We start from the raw sequence: 19,329 nt of genomic DNA, 5'->3' as shown, positions 1-19,329 counted from the left end.
AGAGACAGCTACATCTGGGTCCTTTCGATAAAATCTTGCTAGTGTATGCAATGGTGTCAGCGTTTGGATGCTGATTATGGGGTGGATCCCTGGATATGGCAGTCTCTACTTGGTCCATCCTTTCATCTCAGCTCCAAACTTTGTCTCTGTAACTCCTTCCATGGGTGTTTTGTTCCCAATTCTAAGGAGGGGCATAGTGTCCACACTTCAGTCTTCATTCTTCTTGAGTTTCATGTGTTTAGCAAATTGTATCTTATATCTTGGGTATCCTAGGTTTTGGGCTAATATCCACTTATCAGTGAGTACATATTGTGTGAGTTCCTTTGTGAATGTGTTACCTCACTCAGGATGATGCCCTCCAGGTCCATCCATTTGGCTAGGAATTTCATAAATTCATTCTTTTTAATAGCTGAGTAGTACTCCATTGTGTAGATGTACCACATTTTCTGTATCCATTCCTCTGTTGAGGGGCATCTGGGTTCTTTCCAGCTTCTGGCTATTATAAATAAGGCTGCTATGAACATAGTGGAGCATGTGTCCTTCTTACCAGTTGGGGCATCTTCTGGATATATGCCCAGGAGAGGTATTGCTGGATCCTTCGGTAGTACTATGTCCAATTTTCTGAGGAACCGCCAGACTGATTTCCAGAGTGGTTGTACAAGCCTGCAATCCCACCAACAATGGAGGAGTGTTCCTCTTTCTCCACATCCACGCCAGCATCTGCTGTCACCTGAATTTTTGATCTTAGCCATTCTGACTGGTGTGAGGTGGAATCTCAGGGTTGTTTTGATTTGCATTTCCCTGATGATTAAGGATGTTGAACATTTTTTTAGGTGCTTCTCTGCCATTCGGTATTCCTCAGGTGAGAATTCTTTGTTCATTTCTGAGCCCCATTTATTAATAGGGTTATTTGATTTTCTGAAATCCACCTTCTTGAGTTCTTTATATATGTTAGATATTAGTCCCCTATCTGATTTAGGATAGGCAAAGATCCTTTCCCAATCTGTTGGTGGTCTTTTTGTCTTATTGACGGTGTCTTTTGCCTTGCAGAAACTTTGGAGTTTCATTAGGTCCCATTTGTCAATTCTCGATCTTACAGCACAAGCCATTGCTGTTCTATTCAGGAATTTTTCCCCTGTGCCCATATCTTCAAGGCTTTTCCCCACTTTCTCCTCTATAAGTTTCAGTGTCTCTGGTTTTATGTGAAGTTCCTTGATGCACTTAGATTTGACCTTAGTACAAGGAGATAAGTATGGATCGATTCGCATTCTTCTACATGATAACAACCAGTTGTGCCAGCACCAATTGTTGAAAATGCTGTCTTTCTTCCACTGAATGGTTTTAGCTCCCTTGTCGAAGATCAAGTGACCATAGGTGTGTGGGTCATTTCTGGGTCTTCAGTTCTATTCCATTGGTCTACTTGTCTGTCTCTATACCAGTACCATGCAGTTTTTATCACAATTGCTCTGTAGTAAAGCTTCAGATCAGGCATGGCGATTCCACCAGAGGTTCTTTTATCCTTGAGAAGAGTTTTTGCTATCCTAGGTTTTTTGTTATTCCAGATGAATTTGCAAATTGCTCCTTCTAATTCATTGAAGAATTGAGTTGGAATTTTGATAGGGATTGCATTGAATCTGTAGATTGCTTTTGGCAAGATAGCCATTTTTACAATGTTGATCCTGCCAATCCATAAGCATGGGAGATCTTTCCATCTTCTGAGATCTTCTTTAATTTCTTTCTTCAGAGACTTGAAGTTTTTATCATACAGATCTTTCACTTCCTTAGTTAGAGTCATGGAAAGGTATCTTATTTTATTTGTGACTATTGAGAAAGGTGTTGTTTCCCTAATTTCTTTCTCAGCCTGTTTATCCATTGTGTACAGAAAGGCCATTGACTTGTTTGAATTAAGTTTATAACCAGCTACTTCATTGAAGCTGTTTATCAGGTTTTGGAGTTCTCTGGTGGAATTTTTAGGGTCACTTATATATACTATCATATCATCTGCAAAAAGTGATATTTTGACTTCTTCCTTTCCAAATTGTATCCCCTTGATCTCCTTTTGTTGTTGAATTGCTTTGGCTAGGACTTCAAGTACAATGTTGAATAGGTATGGAGAGAGTAGACAGCCTTGTCTAGTCCCTGATTTTAGTGGGATTGCTTCCAGCTTCTCACCATTTACTTTGATGTTGGCTACTGGTTTGCTGTAGATTGCTTTTATCATGTTTAGGTATGGGCCTTGAATTCCTGATGTTTCCAAGACTTTTATCATGAATGGGTGTTGGATTTTGTCAAATGCTTTCTCCGCATCTAACCAGATGATCATGTGATTTTTGTCTTTGAGTTTGTTTATATACTGGATTACGTTGATGGATTTCTGTATATTGAACCATCCCTGCATCCCTGGGATGAAACCTATTGGTCAGGATGGATGATTGTTTTGATGTGTTCTTGGATTCGGTTAGTGAGAAAATAATTGAGGATTTTTGCATCGATATTCATAAGGGAAATTGGTCTGAAGTTCTCAATCTTTCTTGGGTCTTTCTGTGATTTAGGTATCAGAGTAATTGTGGCTTCATAGAATGAGTTGGGTAGAGTACCTTCTGTTTCTATTTTGTGGGATAGTTTGTGAAGAACTGGGATTAGATCTTCTTTGAAGGTCTGATAGAACTCTGCACTAAATCCATCTGGTCCTGGGCCTTTTTTGGTTGGAGACAATTAATGACTGCTTCTATTTCTTTAGGCGATATAGGACTGTTTAGATCATTAACCTGATCTTGATTTAACTTTGATAACTGCTATCTGTCTAGAAACTTGTCCATTTCATCCAGGTTCTCCAGGTTTGTTGAGTATAGCCTTTTGTAGAAGGATCTGATGGTGTTTTGGTTTTCTTCAGGATCTTTTGTTATGTCTCCCTTTTCATTTCTGATTTTGTTAATTAGGATGCTTTCCCTGTGCACTCTAATGAGTCTAGCTAAGGGTTTATCTATCTTGTTGATTTTCTCAAAGAACCAGCTCCTCAATTGGTTGATTCTTGGATTAGTTCTTCTTGTTTCCACTTGGTTGATTTCACACCTGAGTTTGATTATTTCCTGCCTTCTACTCCTCTTGGGTGAATTTGCTTCCTTTTGTTCTAGAGCTTTTAGGTGTGTTGTCAAGCTGCTAATGTGTGCTCTCTCTCTAGTTTCTTTTGGAGGCACTCAGAGCTATGAGTTTTCCTCTTAGAAATGCTTTCATTGTGTCTCATAAGTTTGGGTATGTTGTGGCTTCATTTTCATTAAACTCCAAAAAGTCCTTAATTTCTTTCTTCATTCCTTCCTTTACCAAGGTATCATTGAGAAGAGTGTTGTTCAGTTTCCACATGAATGTTGGCTTTCTATTATTTATTTTGTTGTTGAAGATCAGCCTTAGTACATGGTGATCTGATAGGATGCATGGGACAATTTAAATATTTTTGTATATGTTGAGGCTTGGTTTTTGATCAATTATGTGGCCAATTTTGGAGAAGGTACCATGAGGTGCTGAGAAGAAGGTATATCCTTTTGTTTTAGGATAAAATGTTCTGTAGATATCTGTTAGAACCATTGGTTTCATAACTTCTGTTAGTTTTACTGTGTCCTGTTTAGTTTCTGTTTCCATGATCTGTCCATTGGTGAAAGTGGTGTGTTGAAATCTCCCACTATTATTGTGTGAGGTGCAATGTGTGCTTTGAGCTTTACTAAAGTTTCTTTAAATGTGGCTGCTCTAGTATTTGGAGCATAGATATTCAGAAGTGATAGTTCCTCTTGGAGGATTTTACCTTTGATAAGTATGAAGTGCCCCTCCTTGTCTTTTTTGATGACTTTGGGTTGGAAGTCGATTTTATTAGATATTAGAATGGCTACTCAAGCTTGTTTCTTCATACCATTTGCTTGGAAAATTGTTTTCCAGCCTTACATTCTGAGGTAGTGTCTATCTTTTTCTCTGAGATGAGTATCCTGTAGGCAGCAAAATATTGGGTCCTGTTTGTGTAGCCAGTCTGTTAGTCTATGTCTTTTTATTGGGGAGTTGAGTCCATTGATATTAAGAGATATTAAGGAAAAGTAATTGTTGCTTCCTATTATTTTTGTTGCTAAAGTTGGCATTCTGTTCTTGTGTCTGTCTTCTTTTAGGTGTGTTGAGGGATTACCTTCTTGCTTTTTCTAGGACGTAGTTTCCGTCCTTGTATCGGTTTTTTTCTGTTATTATCCTTTGAAGGGCTGGATTCATGGAAAGATAATGTGTGAATTTGGTTTTGTCGTGGAATACTTTGGTTTCTCCATCTATGGTAATTGAGAGTTTGGCTGGGTATAGTAGCCTGGGCTGGCATTTGTGTTCTCTTAGTGTCTTTATAACATCTGTCCAGGCTCTTCTGGCTTTCATAGTCTCTGGTGAAAAATTCTGATAGGCTTGCCTTTTTATATTACTTGATCTTTTTCCCTTACTGCCTTTAATATTCTATCTTTATTTAGTGCATTTGTTGTTCTGATTATTATGTGTCGGAAGGAATTTCTTTTCTGGTCCAGTCTATTTGGAGTTCTGTAGGCTTCTTGTATGTTCATGGGCATCTCTTTCTTTAGGTTTGCGAAGTTTTCTTCTATAATTTTGTTGAAGAGATTTTCCGGTCCTTTGAGTTGAAAATCTTCATTCTTATCTACTCCTATTATCTGTAGGTTTGGTCTTCTCATTGTGTCCTGGATTTCCTGGATGTTTTGAGTTAGGATCTTTTTGCATTTTCCATTTCCTTTGATTGTTGTGCTGATGTTCTCTATGGAATCTTCTGTACCTGAGATTCTCTCTTCCATTTCTTGCATTCTGTTGCTGATGCTCGCATGTATGGTTCCAGATTTCTTTCCTAGGGTTTCTATCTCCAGCGTTGCCTCACTTTGGGTTTTCTTTATTGTCTCTACTTCCCTTTTTAGGTCTTGGATAGTTTTATTCAATTCCATCACCTGTTTGGTTGTGTTTTCCTGCAATTATTTATTGCATTTTTGTGCTTCCTCTTTAATGTCTTCTACCTGTTTAGCAGTGTTCTCCTGTAGTTCTTTAAGTGAGCTATGAAAGTCCTTCTTGATGTCCTCTACCATCATCATGAGATATGCTTTTATATCCGGGTCTAGCTTTTAGGGTGTGTTGGGGTGCCCTGGACTGGGCGAAGTGGGAGTGCTGGGTTCTGATTATGGTTAGTGGTCTTGGTTTCTGTTAGTAGGATTCTTACCTTTACCTTTCGCCATCTGGTAATCTCTGGAGTTAGTTGTTCTAGTTGTCTCTGTTTACAGATTGTTCATCTGGTGATTCAGATACTCTCTATCAGCAGACCTGGGAGACTAGCTCTCTCCTCTGAGTTTCAGTGGTCAGAGCACTGTCTGCAGGCAAGCTCTCCTCTTACACGGAAGGTGCACAGATATCTGGCGTTCAGGCCTCCATCCTGGCAAAAGATGAAGACCCAAAACAGGACTTTTCCCAGAGGCTGTGTTGCTTTGGCCTGTCCCAGAAGCTGTTAGCTTCTGTAGTGCACACTCTCACCTGTGCAGACTACTTTCGGTGGAGTCCTGGAACCAAGATGGCTCCCGCTGATGCTGAGGGAAAGCCCTCCCAGGCCGGGCAGACACCTGACCTCTGGCCAGAAAGGTGGCCGGATGTCTGGAGCCCGAAAAGGGCACTGCCTCAGAAGTTCTGTGGCTCCCGCCTGTCCCAGAAGCTGTTAGCTTCTGTAGTGCACACTCTCACCTGTGCAGACTACTTTTGGAGGAGTCCGGGAACCAAGATGGCTCCTGCAGATGCTCGTGTCAATGTTTTTTATGGTATCTTCTGCACCTCAGATTCTCTCTTGTATCTCTTGTATTCTGTTGGTTATGCTTGCATCTATGACTCCTGATCTCTTTCCTAGGTTTTCTGTCTCCAGTGTTGTCTCTCTTTGTGATTTCTTTATTGTTTATATTTCTAGTTTTAGATCCTGGAAGGTTTTGTTCAGTTCCTTTACCAGTTTGGTTGTGTTTTGCTGCAATTCTTTAAGGGATTTTTGTGTTTCCTCTTTAAGGGCTTCTATCTGTTTACCTGTGTTCTCTTGTATTTCTTTAATGGAGTTATTTATGTCCTTCTTAAGGTCCTCTATCATCATAATGAGATGTGATTTTTAAATCAGAATCTTGTTTTTATGGTTTATTGGGGTAACTAGAGTTTGTTGTGTTGGGAGAACTGGGTTCTGATGATGCCATGTAGTCTTGGTTTCTTATGCGTATGTTCTTTTGCTTGCCTTTTGCTGTCTGGTTATCTCTGGTGTTAGCTGGTCTTGCTGTCTCTGACTGTGGCTTGTCCCTCCTGTAAGCCTGTGTTTCAGTACTCCTGGGAAACCAATTATCTCTGATAGGAATTTGGGTATGAATAGCTGGGGTGCAGGATCATCTCTGGGGTGCAGATAGAAACCAAAAGACTCCTCTCCTGGGCAGCTCCTCGGTTCCTGTGCCTTCAAGGTTCTGGCTGGGTTCCTCTGAGCAGCAGTGGTGATCCTCCCCGCACTCACAGGCCTGTCCACACTCCTGAGAGGCTGTCTTCCTCCTGGAACTCTTTGGGTATGGAGCCCTGTGGCAGAGGATCTGCTACAGGTGGGAGTGGACACTGGAATGCCTATTTTTTTTGTTGTTTTTTAAATTTTACACAGTATTCTTTGCTACAGTTCTTGTTATTAGCTTTAGTAACTTATTGCTCAGATTTTTCAGTGTCATCATATCAGTTACAATGAGCATTTACTTTGAAGGTTTTAAGGGCTACCACCACTTTTAGTGATAGTTAATTTTAAGTAGATCTTAAGGATAGATACAGAAAATATAAAATCAATTTTCAGTATACTTTAAATCTACTCTTAACCTTCTAGTTTTCCTTTTATTTATGATGGGTTTTTTTAAGTTTAAGATGGATTAAATATCTAAGGAATAAACTGGAATGTTTAATTTTATACAGAGGAGGAATGAGTATAAGCGTTGAGCTGACATACTTATGAGGAGAAACTGATGGAAAAAATGATGTTCTTGGCCTGAGGTGTCTAGCGGTCATCTCAGAGAACAATGAAGAGTTAAAAAAGGCTGATGAAGCTGTTCTAAAGACTTGGTGGTCCCTTGCAAGCATTTCAACTTGAAATTAAATGTTTCCCACAAAGACAGGGATGTGATGGATGCTGCTCATGCACCCAGCCACTCATACACTCATGCTGCTCCTCGACTCACAGTGAATTGATGTTGGGCAGGACTTCCTGGAGGTGAAATATAACCTGAGAATCCTTCCATTTCACATACTACAGAGTAGTGTAGTGCAGGCTACATCCTGATCTTAACATTCTATTTAAAATGTGTGTGTGTGTGTGTGTGTGTGTGTGTGTGTGTGTGTGTGTGTAAAACACTTGTGTAAGATACATATTTCTTAAAGTCTTATGCTTTTGTTATTCCACTGGCTTGCTTATATTTAAACATCAGCATCTTTATCTTAACTCTGACTTTTTACGTAGTTTTCAAAGGATTTACTCTGCTCATCTTGTGGACAGAGCACAACTTTTTTTTTTTTTTTTTTTTTTTTAATTTTGTGAACCTGAATTCATGGTCAGGCTAATTGAATACCTCTGGGCTCTGGGTAGCCAGTATTTCATATATAAAGAAAAGCATAGATTTCTTTATGATGATCTAAATAAAATTTTGTTTGAATGCTGAGTTAATTAATATTAACTATCATAATCATTCAGAAAAGATATGCATTTAGTTCACTTACAAGGTGATATCAACTTGATTCAAAACTTAACTGGCATTTTATTATGATAAAGTGTACACTTTTATACCACCATACCATTTATGCTGTCAAAAATATTATATAAAATACTTTTCCATGTGCAAGAAAAATGCAAGTCATGTCATAAGATTTGTAGACAAGTGACATGAGTAATTAATAGAGACTATATATGTGTATATATTAATAGGACTAGTGAGAATATTTATAGAACTGCAGAAAGAAATAGAATTTTCAATAAAGAAAAAACTTACTGGCCAAATGAGAAAGTAATTTGAATAAACCCAAAGCCAAAACTCGCTTTTTAAATTATATTCCGAATTTTTCATGGTAAGAATACAAAACAAACAGCATTCTTTTCTAATCCAAAACAGTGTATTAGAGTTGTTGGTGTTCATTGTTGTGGCTTTTTCTCTCTGGATTTGCTAGATTCAGGCATTTAGCAAATTTAGCTAATCTCCAATTAGCAAATAGAGACTACATTAGAGTAATATTTTTACTATTAAGTTTTGTGATTCACATCTGAAACGATTGTATTTGTAACTTTGTGCTGTTTCAGTCTTTTATAGAATGTGAATCTGACTAGAGCAGTTTATTCCCAAGGCAAAGTAAAGATGTGGATTGTGGAGAAGCATAGACGCATAAATGTATAGAATGCCTAAATGCTTAGCAACATAAATGTATAGATGCATAAAGGCATGGTTGCATAAAATATATGTGCATAAGTGTATAGATACATAAATGTATAGATATAAAAACATAGGTGCATAAAAGCATAAATGCATAAAGGCATAATTTTGCTTCCAGTTCTAATGAAAACTCTGTATCATTGATTAAAGACTTCAGCAGTCTAATATACCTCCTCCTTGTGCATAGCTTCAGGCCTTTGTTGGTCATTGGTTCTTTCCTGGAAGGAACCTTAGTGCTAAGCAGACACGTTACTTACTTTCTTACTTTCCAGCAAGTTTCAGCTTTCTATCAACCAAAAGCCACCTTCTAAACTCTGAATCAGGAAAACTCAATTTTTTTCCTTCTTAAATGACACTTGTTATAAAAACCTTATTGAAAACAAAGTGTGGTGTATGTTAGTAACAGTGTCATCATGGTCCTTAGCTATGTTAGTAACAGTGTCACCATGGTCCTTAGCTAGTTGCTATTTCGTTTGCATGTTTATTTTTCTTACACTTGCTTTGGTTTATTCCTTTAGGAATGGCAGAACTCTATCCAGAAGAATGCAGGCCTTGCATTTATTGAACTCATCAATGAAGGAAGGTAATTAATTTTACACTTTCTGGGCAACTAGACAGTCAGCATTTAATTTCACCAGACAATTGTGCTCTCGTACCATCTGTTCTAAAATTTGTTAGAAAAAAGCTTTGAATTCAATAATTTAACATGTAGTCACTTGAATCTTAAATTAACAAATTTTAGATGTTAAGTATTTAGTTATGGAGACAAAGCATATATGAAATAATGATACTAGATTTAGTTTTGTGAGATTTGAGCCACATCTTACTGAGTAGTGAGATTGTGTTAAGCAGATCAAGTGAAACCAGTCTGCATTCCCATCTGCCACCCCATCTGTTTTCAGGCTAAGCTCAGTGTTTACACTTGAGCCCCTCATCAGTTCACATGAAGTGACTTCATCTGATCCTATCGTGTAATTGGTACCTGACTGGAAGTATAAGAGATGTTCAATACAGACGGTGTAACAGCCTTAGCTAGGAGTGGCTGCTACCATTGTTAATGATGCTATGAGAGAAATTTTATTTGAAACTATTGCTGTATTTATCACTCTTGTGAGTGGTTGCTTACTATGATTTTTGCAATGCTCTATGGGTGGTTTACACATTAAGGTTGCTATTTGTGTCACCCTTTGATATGTGTAGTTCTATCAGCCTGAGACAGGCAACCATTATAAGTTGAATTTTCTATATTATATAGTGAATTCTATGGAAAATAATTATCATATATTTGGTATGATGCTTGATTTTACGGAACAAGCTTTACATAAATTAATACAGCAGTAATGGCTATAGTATTTAAACTTCCTTTTTCATTAAGAAATAATGATCCTTCAAAAATAGTTTGTATGGGGCATCAAAACTCAGTTTTTAGTGTGGCTGTGCTTTCTTCCATCCTTGCTCTGTATCCTGAGAAACTACCTTTGTTTATACAGTATCTCAATGTACATTCCTGCCTTTGATGTCAGTAAACAATATTTTCATCATAATACAGTTCCAAAATTAAACTAAGTTTTATGCTTACTGAAGAGTGGAGAGTAAAGAGTGAACGAAATGACAAGAAATGGCGATGGGGAAAGAGAGCTGGCTCATCATCATCCAGAGAATCCAGACTAAACTCTCAGCACACACATGATGGCTCACAAGCTCTGTGACTCCAGTTACTGGGGATTATGCCCTCTTCCCAGGCATCAGAAATGAAAAGTTGGTTTTCTGTCATTAACATTGTAAGAGATAAGGGAGCAGAAATTCTTGTGCTTTTAATTAGAATATATTTATTGACAGAAAAAGAATGATACTAGAAAATTTGCTAATATCAAATATGGAAAGCTTGGAGAAGTTTTGTTTTCCAGAAGCATAAGGTTTGTTTTGTACTGAGAAGAGTTGAAAAAAGAGAATATACTGATCATTTAAAAAAATCAGAAATTCCCATCAAGAGCTTCCTGAGGAAGGGGTATTATGATCATAGTTGAAGGTGATCTTAGTCTTGACAACTATAAAGATACTTTTCGGGGCTGGCAAGATGGCTCAGTGGTTAAGAGCACCAACTGCTCTTCCGAAGGTCCTGAGTTCGAATCCCAGCAACCACATGGTGGCTCACAACCATCTGTAATGAGATCTGATGCCCTCTTCTGGTGTGTCTGAAGACAGCTACAGTGTGACTTACATATAACAATAAATAAATCTTAAAAAAAAAAAAAAAGATACTTTTCAGAATGAAAACTGAACATTTAAAAGCACACACAGAACATGAATGAGAAGAGAATTTGATTTTGTAAGGGAGCTACAGTGCTTCATAATGTCCTTTATTCTAAAATGGCTCTTATCATGACATTATGTTTAAGGTTGAAGGAACCATGCCAGTGGTATGGGAATGCCACCTTAAATTTGATCTGGGACACAGTTAAAAGACATCCACACTTGGAGATGGAGCTCAGCAGACCCTTCTGGCCTAGCATTTACGACATCTAGTGTTTGAACTCCAGTAGCACATAAATTAGGTGTGTTGGAATATGCTTCTGTTTTAGAGGTGGAGACAGGAGGATTAGAAGTTCAAGGTTCTGCTCAGCCATACAGTGAGTCTAGAATACAGACTTGATCTTAAAAAACAAACAAGAACTTGTAGAGAATGGTAATGATGTTAAGCAAAAACCCAGAGACAAGGTATGCTGCTGAGGCCTTTCCAGTCATTCCACAGCTTTCAATCTAGTGCAACAGATTCCAGCAGCCCAGGGTCCTGTCATGAAAGAACTTGTGGTACTGGGAAGTCATCATTGAGGCTTAGGCTAATATGCCGTGTGATGTACATATTCAAGGGCTCATCAGAAACCAGACGGCCCTGTGAGGCTCTGTGAGGCTTCAGTCATCGGCTTGAGGCTGATGTCACTATAAGGTGTCATTTGGAAATGAAGAACAACAAGACTGTGATGAAAGAGAGAAGGGAAAACAAATAACAACAAAAACAAGTACAGCCAGTTTTCTGGCTTTGATAAATGGGTGCCATGTACTAGAGGTGCGGCTCACCCAGGGAGAGCAGTGCAGAAGGAGCATGGGTTTGATGAGAGGTGTTTTTTGCTTTAGGTTACAACAGAGCTGTACAATACCCAATTACAAATTCAATAGGTATCAAAGTACTTGGATCTTGGGGTCTTGGGAAAGCAAGCTGAAAGGGTTTTATGTGAGTGGAATCTCAAAGGCAAGCTTGCAGTGTGTGAGGCCCTCTTCACCCACATCTCCACATGTTTGCCTCTGTGTATCTTCTGGAGTTAGCTTAGATCCGACCCTATCACAGACATTCCTATGAACAATCCCACTTCATGACATAATCTCCAGTCATCTTTGTTACCAGGACACAGCTGTCCACCTTAAAATTTTTTCCTTAAAACATATTTCATTTGCTATCTTATACTACTACATCCCTGGAACCTGGACTAGAGGTATTAGAAATTAGAAGTATTTAAGAAGAGGAGTGAGTAGATTGTTAAAATATTCAGTGTTGAAAGACAGTAGAGAAATAAATAAGGAAACCCCAGAACTTATGGGATGGTTTGGGTGAGCTTATATCAGGGTCTGTTTTTATACTCTTAGTATTTTCCCCTACAGTCCAAGGCAGGTGGGAAAGAAGGCTTGCATATACTTGCTTGTCTTTTCACTGAGCCTGTAAAGTAGACACTTTCTCTGCTACCCAGCCTCACCTCTTCCCTTTGGGCCATACTCAACATGGCTTAATGCTAGGACTTGCTCACTGGCAGTGTGTATTTTTATGAGTGTTTTCACAGTGCCTAGTCAGATGTGGCACACACGTGTTATTTATGCCAAGTTCAAATATCAGGTCTTCCTTTCAGCAGACGCTTAGTAGTGTATACAATGGTGTCATCATTTGGAGGATAATTATGGGATGGATCTCTGGATATGGCAGCCTCTAGATGGTCCATCCTTTTGTCTCAGCTCCAAACTTTGTCTCTGTAACTCCTTCCATGGGTGATTGTTTGCTGAAAGGACCCTGATATAGCTGTCTCTTGTGAGACTATGCCAGGGCCTAGCAAACACATAAGTGGATGCTCACAGTCAGCTATTGGATGGACCACAGGGCTCTCAATGGAGGAGCTAGAGAAAGTATCCAAGGAGCTAAAGAGATCTGCAACCCTATAGGTGGAACAACATTATGAACTAACCAGGACCCCAGAGCTCTTGACTCTAGCTGCATATGTATCAAAAGATGGCCTAGTCTTCCATCACTGGAAAGAGAGGTCCATTGGACACGCAAACTTTATATGCCCCAGTACAGGGGAACACCAGGGCCAAAAAGGGGGAGTGGGTGGGTATGGGAGTGGGGGGGAGGGTATGGGGGACTTTTGGGATAGCATTGGAAATGTAATTGAGGAAAATGCGTAATAAATTTTTTTAAATTAAAAAAATTTTTAAAAAGAAAATAATACAGATGGTAATTAATAAAAAAATATATATCAGGTCTTCCACTGGAAAATGCTTTTACTCTAAGTGTTTAACATAACCATATGTACTCGGACATTATTTTAGAGAATGATCCAAAATGTGGTAGCATGTATTTCTCTGAAGGCTGAGAATAGTGCATGTGACACTTGTAAGAGATGCTGGTGTACAGACACCTAGGATGGAAGGCTCCTTTTGTGTTGCTACCTACTAGACGCTCTCTGGTTCCTAGCTGGACATTGGGCCATTCTTCAATTTAGACATTTTCTTTTTTAGCAAATTCAGAATGTTACTACTAGCTTCCAGTACATAGATCACCATTCCTTTCTTAGAGTAAAGGCACATCTATCTGTTTACCTTCTACCATGAGCACCTACTATGTGCTACATACAAACTCAGCACTTACTACATGTTACCTCATTTGTATGGACATAGAACATTGTTCCTAGATCTCACTTAGTTTGGCTGTTGGGCTGTTTGTTTATTTTTTTCCTTATAGGAATAGAAATTAAAACCTCCAAGTAGAAATTGTTATAAATGTTTATCCTCCATAACAGCTACACCCATGAATACAGTCCATCAATCAGAGCCAGAGGAAATATGTAGGAGTCATCTACAAGTAACAGGACAAACACACTGATGAATGTGTAACTGAACTGAAGCACACCCAGGACAGCCTGCAATTATATACTAGATCGTTTAAAGGAATCTAACAAAGGGTCGTTATTATTATAGCAAAGCAAGGGTAATGGGGTGTAAAATTGCTATAATATCTTGGCAGTAATAATTGGAATTTAAGCTAGTAAAATATGAATTGAAGAGGAGGCATGTAAGAGAGACATTATTTAAAATATGGGATGTGTATAATTCTTTTAAATGAATTAATCTTTTTCCTAAATAAACTTCTATCACCCTTTTGAAAGAAATATCAAACATAATTAATGAATTCACTATGAAATGCTTATGTTAGTGCTAATATAACCTGGGCTCACAAGGATCTAGTTTTCATTTTATTTCATTTCATTATAAAGGATAAAAGATAAACTTTTAATTCTTTAGGATTTTAAGAGGAGGAACTTGATCCAAGTGAGATTCATTAATAACTACGTGGCCAACTGTTTGAAAGTCAGTTAACATTTAAACTGTTAAGGCTTTGTTTGAGTTTGTTTCTCCAACAGACATGCCAGCACACACACACACACACACACACACACACACACACACACACACACACACACACAATTTCCAAAGCTGAGCTCTGAAACTACGTCCGTGGAGCAGATGTTTTAGTTTAGTTTTAACAGTAAATCCTGAAAACTTGAAAACAGAAGTTGTTTCTCTGCATTTTTCATCTGTAGCCCCAATAAGATCTTTTTCTTACAATTCTTTTGCTTATTTTGTGCAATAAATTATTAAGTGATGATTTTTGTAAATAAATGAGTAAAATCTGTCTTGTGCTTTCTAAAATTACTGTGTACTTCTAACAATGTTTTTGAATTGTACATATTAATCACTGATGACAAAATATGTTTATTCAAAGCTGAAATAAGTCCCATTTAGTAAAGGTTAGGTTTCACATACTAGGGAAATAACGTTCACATTTACTTGTTTTAATCTGCTATATGTTGTTATCAACAGAACACTGGGAGCTATAGTTTATAAACAAAAACTTTTTGTTCCATGGTTCTCAGTGGTGGGAAGTCCAAGATCCAGGTGCTAGCATCTGGCAAGGGTCTTTTTATTATCACATGCTTCCAAGATTAAACATATGATAGGATGAGAGAGAGCAAGATGGGTATGGACTTGTTTCTGTAACAAACATCCTCTTGTGGAAACATCAGTAGGTTCAGGAGGCCAGAGCTCTGATGACCTATGTACCTCCTAAAGGTCCTACTTTTAACAGGGTTGATTGGGGTCGAGACTCAAGTGCATAAATTTACATATTCATACCACACTAATTTTCAATCTTGTTTGAATTGTCTTTTAACCATATTTTAAAAAACTTCTTCAGATACTCATGTATTTAGATACTTCAAACTTTTGAGAAAAAAATGTTAGTCTTAACTAGCCTTAGTCTAGGCCTACATTCTGAGCTTTCCTTCAGACACCAAGGAAATAGAATCAACAAGTTCTAAGAGGAGAAGTTCATATATTTTTCTCTATTGTATACACTATTTAAAAAGCCAGCATTGCTATTTTGTAACACTCCCCAAAGCCATCTGGGAAAAGACTTAAGAAAGGGGTTTTATTGATTTTTAACTGTTAATACAGCATAACACACAGGTAACCCTGAAATTCTCAAAAGCACCTTTTAGCTACACATCAATGAAATAACACACTCTCAACAAAGACTTACAAAGCACAGCTCACTTGTTTAATTACAGCATGGAAAAAATACTTTTGCACATAGTTTTTTTTTTCTGTTCAATAATTGAGCAATTTGGATTTAACCTGAAGAAAATTTATCCCACTCAAAGATAGCTTAAGCAGGACATTGCTAAGTGCAAGCTAGTCAAGTAAAAGCTCCCCTGGTGTCCATAGCGGTGACTACAGAGCACTTCTTTCACAAGAGGGACTCAGACCATACGGGCACAGGTTAGGACTGTAGTAAGATAAGTGGCACTGGGCTTACTGTGAGGACAGCTAGCACCCCACCTTCCTCATTATAAGCAGCAGTATGGAAGATCAAGATTGTGGTTGATCTCTGTGTAGTTTATATTAGTTACCCATGCATGTTTTCACGACTTGAGTGCTGACCATTCACTTACTTACTGCTTGGTGCTGATGGGAGTTTATAATGTTTATTTGTATATCTTTAAGCATGTGCGACTTTTATAATTTTTCCTTAAGGTCATTATTTATAAAGAAGTCAGCAAAACAATATTATGCCATTATCTAGACTTCTGTATTTGTAGCATAATGGAAGAAAAGAAATGAAATTCACTTAAAAAGAAAATAGTTGATGTTAACAAGGGTCTTAAGTAATTTTATACTCCAAACCTTCCAGAAATATGTGCTTCTCAGCTCATTTTATGAGGTTCCTGCCCTTTACATTAGCACCAAAGGCATTTAAAGAAAGGAAGCTTCCTATTGGTAGCCAATATAAACCTGTGCATAATCTATACATAGACTCATATACCATATGCAACTGCCTATGAAAGGAATTCTACAAGAAAGCTTTTACTCAAAAATGTAGAGCTGGTGTGACATTCAAAACTGTTACTTCTGTAATGCTCCACATGCACAGACTGAAAGACAACACCTATGTGTGAGCATTCTGCAGATGCAGTAAGGTGTGCAGCCATGATGCTCACCTCTTGAACGAGACTCACAGTGAGTGGCCCGAGTACTGATGGCTGCAGAAGCACAATCAACACCTTGCTTAGTTGGGACAGACTAAATACTCCTCCTGGGATCCAAGGCAAGACAGGGGTGCTTGTATATTGGGCTGTTGGCCAGAGGACTCGGTTCATTTAGAGAGGCAATTCCAAGGAAGCAAAACAAGGTACTAGAACTACTAAATGGATCAAGAACAAAGATAGGATACAAGATTAGTATTTAAATACAATAGGAATGTTATAATAACATACTTATCAAAGAGTCCAATCAAAGCCAAAATAATATTAAGGAATATCCTCTGAATATATGAAAAAGAGTTTTACAATAAAAACTACAAGGCATTTTATAAAAATCAGGGACTGGAGAGATGACTAGGTGGTTCAGAGCACTGACTGCTCTTCCAGACTTCCTGAGTTCAGTTCCCAGCAAGCACATGGTGGCTCACAAGCATCTGTAATGGGATCAGATGCCCTCTTCTGGTGTGACTGAGAGAGTAACAGTATACTCACATACATAAAATAAGCAAATAAATAAATAAATAAATAAATCTTTTTTAAAGTTTTTTAAAAATATAAAAAAATCAATAAATATACAACTCTGCTCTGCCCATGGATCTTTCTAAACTGATTACTCATGCCTAAAGTCCCTGAAGGGTTATTTAGTTGGTGATGATGATGTTGGTTCATATTTGACTTGTAGAGGTTAATAAACAGATTTAAAATGCTGTGAAACTATAAAGAACTATGATAGAACATAACTAGGTTGGATGACTCATTTAGCCTATTTGATTTTAAGACTTTTTGCAGGGAAAGTCTGAAAAGATTGCAGCCCAAGACATAATCATAAATGTATTTAAAATATTCTAAGTTATTGTTCCCTTTAGTTGTTGTTCCCTAACTGAACTGAGGAGTTCTGAGTGGGAAGTTTGTAGATGGCAGTGTTGTATTGCAATGAAAAAGCAAAATGCCAAGTGGTGCAGTAAAGGTAGAAAGCTTAGTGAAAGAAAGGAGAGATTTGTATCTTACAAGTCAGTAAGGAAGTCAGGCCCTGGATTTTCAGCGTACACCAACACTTTCCTGTGCAGACCCAGTGCCACTTCGTTCCTTGGATTTGCCAAGCTGATGGGAGATTGTTCAGTGCTTAATGCTTGAAGCATAAAGAATTCAACCTGCATATTTCTTGGGCTTGTAAAATTTATCTCCAGTGCCTTTAGAAGTCCATGGCTTTAGTTCTCTATGCCAGTTACACAAATACAACCTATAAGAACTACAATGTTCCCTCAGTTGGCCAATCTCAGACTGGCCAAGTCAGAGGGAAAGATCCCAACATTTTGCAATATGCTAACCTTCAGTCGGCTGAGGCATTTGTTTGATGTGGGCTACAGCATCTCATCAGCAGAAGTGGAAATAAGGCTTCTAGATACAGTGTAGAGGTAGCATGTATTATACCACCACTTCATACTGCCTAGACCTGTTCTGAGCTGCTCACATTCATTTTTCTAGTTAATTCTCTCACATGGAATTTTCCACATTTTATAGATGATTACATAAACTAAAAGAGCAACTAATTTGATGAGAGCACCTTTCATTTAAAAAAAAAAAAAAAAAGGTCAGGATGTACCATGAAAAGGGAAAATGAGGATGATGATATGTGTACATATTATATATCTATGTATAAGTGTGCATACATAAGTATATATATGCATGTATACATATGTGTGTATGCAGACAAATAGTGAGTGAACAAAAAGAAAATGGCTATAAGATATCACATATTTATAAAAGTTGGATATATAGAAATTAATAAACAATAAATAGTTCATTAACGATGATTATGTTATCAAAAATATACTATGTACATATCCTTTAATTGAATCTCTTGTTCATGCTAGCATCATAATAATATCAAAAAACAAAAACCACATAATCATCTCATGAAATGATGAAACCATTTGCAAAATACAGCACCCCTTCGTTATAAAAGTCTTGGCAAGATCAGGAACTCAAAACATAATCTAAACATAATAAAAAACAATGTACAGCAAACCAGTAGCCAACATCAAACTAAATGGAGAGAAACTTGAAGCAATCCCACTAAAATAAGGGACTAGACAAGGCTGCCCACTCTCTCCCTACCTATTCAATATAGTACTTGAAGTCCTAGGCAAAGCAATTAGATGACAAAAGGAGATCAAAGGAATACAAATTGGAAAGGAAGAAGACAAAGAATCACTATTTGCAGATTATATAATAGTATATATAAGCGACCCCAAAAGTTCTACCAGAGAACTCCTTAGCCTGGTAAACAGCTTTAGTGAAGTAGCTGGATATAAAATTAAATCAAACAAATCAGCAGCCTTCCTCTACACAAAGGATAAGCCAACTGAGAGAGAAATTAGGGAAACAATACCCTTCAAAATAGTCACAAATAGTATAAAATACCTTGGTGTGACTCTAATTAAAGTGAAAAATCTGCATGATAAGAACTTCAAGTCTCTGAAGAAAGAAATCAAAAATATCTCATAAGATGGAAAGATCTCCCATTCTCATGGAGTGGCAGGACTAATATAGTAAAAATGGCTATTTTGCTGAAAGCAGTCTTCAATGCAATCCCCATCAAAATTCCAACTCAATTCTTCACTGAGTTAGAAAAGGCAATTTGCAAATTCATCTGGAATAACAAAAAACCTAGGATAGCAAAAACTATTCTCAACAATAAAAGAACCTCCATCCCTGACCTCAATCTGTACTACAGAACAATTGTGATTAAAAACTGCATGGTACTGGTACAGTGACAGGCAGGTAGATCAATGGAATAGAATTGAAGACCCAGAAATGAACCCACACACCTATGGTCACTTGATCTTTGACAAAGGAGCTAAAACCATCCAGTGGAAGGAAGACATCATTTTCAACAAATGGTGCTGACTCAACTGGCGGTTATCATGTAGAAGAATGCGAATTGATCCATTCCTATCTCCTTGTACTAAGGTCAAATCTAAGTGGAT

The 19,329-nt window shown here is 37.7% G+C and overlaps 1 protein-coding gene across 11 annotated transcripts in view; it reads left to right on the top strand.

Moving 5' to 3' along the window:
- Nbea (neurobeachin) overlaps window positions 1-19,329 on the top strand; it is a 558,554-nt gene that overhangs the window by 300,970 nt on the left and 238,255 nt on the right. For all 11 annotated transcript variants that reach the window (XR_001783693.2, XM_006501527.4, XM_017319586.2 and 8 more), the window contains one exon: window positions 8,996-9,060. Coding sequence is in view for 10 of the 11 variants with exons in the window: in XM_006501527.4 (XP_006501590.1) it covers window positions 8,996-9,060 (65 nt within the window). In the remaining variant the exon portion in view is untranslated. The remainder of the gene's footprint in view (window positions 1-8,995; window positions 9,061-19,329) is intronic.

The sequence above is a fragment of the Mus musculus genome, chromosome 3, assembly GCF_000001635.26.
Source record: "Mus musculus strain C57BL/6J chromosome 3, GRCm38.p6 C57BL/6J".
Classification (NCBI taxonomy): Eukaryota; Metazoa; Chordata; class Mammalia; order Rodentia; family Muridae; genus Mus; species Mus musculus.
The sequence above is the reverse complement of the archived record's forward strand: the minus strand, read 5'-3'. Positions and strand labels throughout refer to the sequence as shown.